A 3,593-nucleotide genomic window follows, 5' to 3' on the forward strand; every position below is an offset into this window, starting at 1 on the left:
TTTTTACTACCTAGTTATTATTGTATTGTGTTTTCAAATACTTAGTTGACATACAAATTTCCATTTTTATTAATGAATATTTATTAAAAATTATAAAATATTTGATTTTATAACATTGTAAGTAAAAAAAAAAAAACTAAAGCTTTATACTTTTTACTTTACTTTTTTAAAGCTTATTTTTGCTATTAATAGGACATTAGACATTAGTGCATGCATATTTAGTACTTTTTAAGTGCATTAAGTTCCAAGCCCTATTCGTTACATAATAATTGATCTGTATACCAGAAATTTAAATGCAAACTTGCATTTCCTTATACTAAGTACATAATATTCAAACTGTAATCATTCCAACTTAAATGTTATCAATTAATCATTAAGACTTGATGTCTTACTTATTTATTTTTAATTTAAGTGAGTAATTATTTTTTTTTTAATTTTGATTTATAGGTAATTGATATTTCTCTGAATAAAAATCATACTCCGCAGCAACCTATGTTAAATTTGTTTCCAAGAAATCCAGATAATAGATCTTTTAATGCAAATTACTATAAATTATATAACTGGATTGAATATTCTGTGTTAAATGATGCAGTGTATTGTTTTGCATGTAGACATTTTTCAACAAATAAATGTATTCGTGGCCAATATAGTGGTAACTATGTATTCATCAATCGAGGATTTAATGGTTGGAAAAAACAATCTGTGTGTTTGAAGATTCATAATGAAAGTGATAGACACAAGTCCAGCATTGAAAAATGGACACTTTATTTGAGTACTAAACAAAATGATAGCTGTATTGCTAATTTATTAACTCACTCAAGACTACAAAATATTAAAGAAAACCGTAATCATGTTTTTTTCTTATTAAAAGCTACTCTGTATCTTGCAAAGCAAGGACTTGCATTCCGTGGCCATAATGAAGAAAGAGAGTCCTTAAACAGAGGTAATTTCATTGAACTATTAGAGACATTTGGAGACAAGAACACAATATTAAAAATGCAATCAAGGTACGGTCATTATACATCCCACGAATACCAAAATGATTTAATAAGTGTTATTGCTTCATCTACAAAAAATATAATTTTAAATAACATGTCTGAGTTTTCTGCATTTAGTATCTTAGTTGATGAAACAAAAGATGCGAGTAAAAAAGAGCAACTGAGTTTCTTGATCAGATTTATTGATAAAAACTATAATATTCAAGAAAAAGCTCTTGGCTGCTATCATATGGAAAAATGTGACGCAGATTCATTAAGTAAAGCTATATTAAAAATTGTTTCGGAAAATAAATTAGACATAAATAGATGTGTAGCCCAGTGCTACGATGGTGCATCAGTGATGAGTGGATCTTTTACAGGTGTACAAAAGAGAATAGCAGACATTGTTCCACAAGCTATATTTATACATTGTTATGCACATCGGCTTAACCTATGTTTGTTAAATTCAATTCAAGACATAAGATCTGTGGTAAACTTTTTTGATACTATTCAAGGTATTTATACATATTTAATGAATAGCCAAACCAGATATGAGTTGTTTACTAAAATTCAAAAGGATAAAAAAATCAAGGTATTACATTTGGAAAGATTAGTAGAAACCAGATGGTCTTATTGGTATACCTCGCTAAAAAAAATAAAACAGAGATACTCAGAAATTAAAGAAGTTTTGACTATTTTAACTTTGCAAGGAGATCAAACAGCTAGAGCCTGTGGATTACTCGAGGAAATTTCTACTTTTCAATTTATAATGATATTGAATATTATGAAAAAAATTCTCAAATGCGTTAACTGTTTGTCATGTGAATTACAATCTACTTCAATTTTTTTACCTGATGCTATGCATTTAGTCAAATCAACTAAAAAAGATCTACAGGGTTTCCGTAATGAAGAAACATTCCTTCGAATTCATGATAAGTCAAAATTATTTGCTAAAAAAAATGGATTAGCTAATGATGAAGTAAGAAACACAAGATTAAAAAGAAATTGTACATTGAATAAAAATTTAGATGACTACTTAGTGGATTCTACATTGGGAAAAACTCAAAACATAAATACTACACAAAATGTAAAAAGCGAAGTTTTCTATGCTATTATTGACAGGTAAATAAATATTAATTTAATATAATATTACTATAGAATGCTATCTTGATATTTTAAAATGTAATAATTAATATTGTACATAATAGTACTTTCTCTCATCAATATTTTATAAAAATATTAGAGATTATTAATTTTAACATTAGAAATAATATATTGTAATTAGCTTTTAAATTATTTAAAATGAAAATTACAAGATGACTAGCTAAGGTATTGTTTTTCTTATAATATATGCACTTTGGTTTAAAAATTTAAACTACACTCAGAAAATCTTATTATAACTTGGATACCTAGATTTTTAATGCTAACTATTAGATATTACATAATATTATTTGTATTTACTAGAGATTTACATTGTTTTATATTTATTTACCAGGTTTCTGACACAGATAGACTTACGTTTTTCTGAAAAAAACCAAGATCTGTTCAACATATTCCAGATATTTGATTATAATAATAATAACTATTTCAATTCAGAATGCTTACATTTACAAAATTTTTTTAAATCATTATAAATATTTTAAAATTAATGTATTAAAAATTCCATCTGAATTTACTTCTGCAAAATCATTGCTTCAACAAAAAAATATTATTCAACCAGATTTAAATTCAATTATTGATACACTCAAAAAACTACCAGCAGCATTTTCAGAAACTTTGAAGATACTTCAAATTATAAACACTCTTCCAGTGAGTACTGCATCAAATGAAAGATTTTTTTCTTCACTCAAAAGAGTGAAATCTTATCTTAGATCTTCAATGGGTGACAAACGATTAAGCGATTTAATGGTCATAGCGGTAGAAAAAGAAGATGCTAACAAAATAGATTTAGACAAAGAGGTAGATGTATTTTCTAAACTAAAAACTAGAAGGTATAAGCTAGAATAGTATAATTAATTTAAAATATTAATTTATATTGTATGGTATTATTTACTATAATATGTTAATAAATGTATTAATTTATTAATTTTATTTGGAATAAATTGTGTTGATTAAATGTAGGTACCTACATATACTAAATATTTTTAGATCCATACCAAAAGGCAAATAAATTATTAATGAATAATTTTAATTCATTAAAATATACCCTTCAATAATTTAACCTCATACAAGTAACTTGCACACAAACGATGATAATATGATATCTATATTTACTATTTTATAAAAAAAAAAAAGTGGCCTGACGAAAAAAAAATTGGCCTGCTTAAATTTTGGCACCTCTATTATAAAACTCAAATGGCGCCACTGCCTTCAGAACTTAGTATCGATATTTTAGCATGGCATTATCGAAAAACATTAGATAAGTATTAGAATTAAAATGAATGGGCGATACCCGTTTGCGTACATTTAACCTTTTTTGCGACTCGTTTGCGTACAAATGTACAACTCGATTGCGCACACGAATTTTTAATACCTGTGATAAATGACCCAAAACGTAGGACTCGTTTGCGTACATAAACTAGGTATAGCAAGTCTACTAAAACGTCTAAACAAAAA

At 26.3% G+C, this 3,593-nt stretch overlaps 1 protein-coding gene across 1 annotated transcript in view; it reads left to right on the top strand.

Annotated features, from left to right (window-relative positions):
• The window catches only part of LOC112593965 (zinc finger MYM-type protein 1-like), a 3,485-nt gene extending 501 nt beyond the window's left edge, over nucleotides 1-2,984 (top strand). The window contains exons 3-5 of the mRNA XM_025338553.1: nucleotides 448-2,099; nucleotides 2,473-2,576; nucleotides 2,698-2,984. Of these exons, the coding sequence (XP_025194338.1) occupies nucleotides 448-2,099; nucleotides 2,473-2,576; nucleotides 2,698-2,984 (2,043 nt within the window). The remainder of the gene's footprint in view (nucleotides 1-447; nucleotides 2,100-2,472; nucleotides 2,577-2,697) is intronic.
• The last annotated feature ends 609 nt before the right edge of the window (nucleotides 2,985-3,593 follow it).

This window comes from Melanaphis sacchari, unplaced genomic scaffold, assembly GCF_002803265.2.
Source record: "Melanaphis sacchari strain LSU unplaced genomic scaffold, SCAv2.0 Contig2174_pilon_pilon, whole genome shotgun sequence".
Lineage (NCBI taxonomy): Eukaryota > Metazoa > Arthropoda > Insecta > Hemiptera > Aphididae > Melanaphis > Melanaphis sacchari.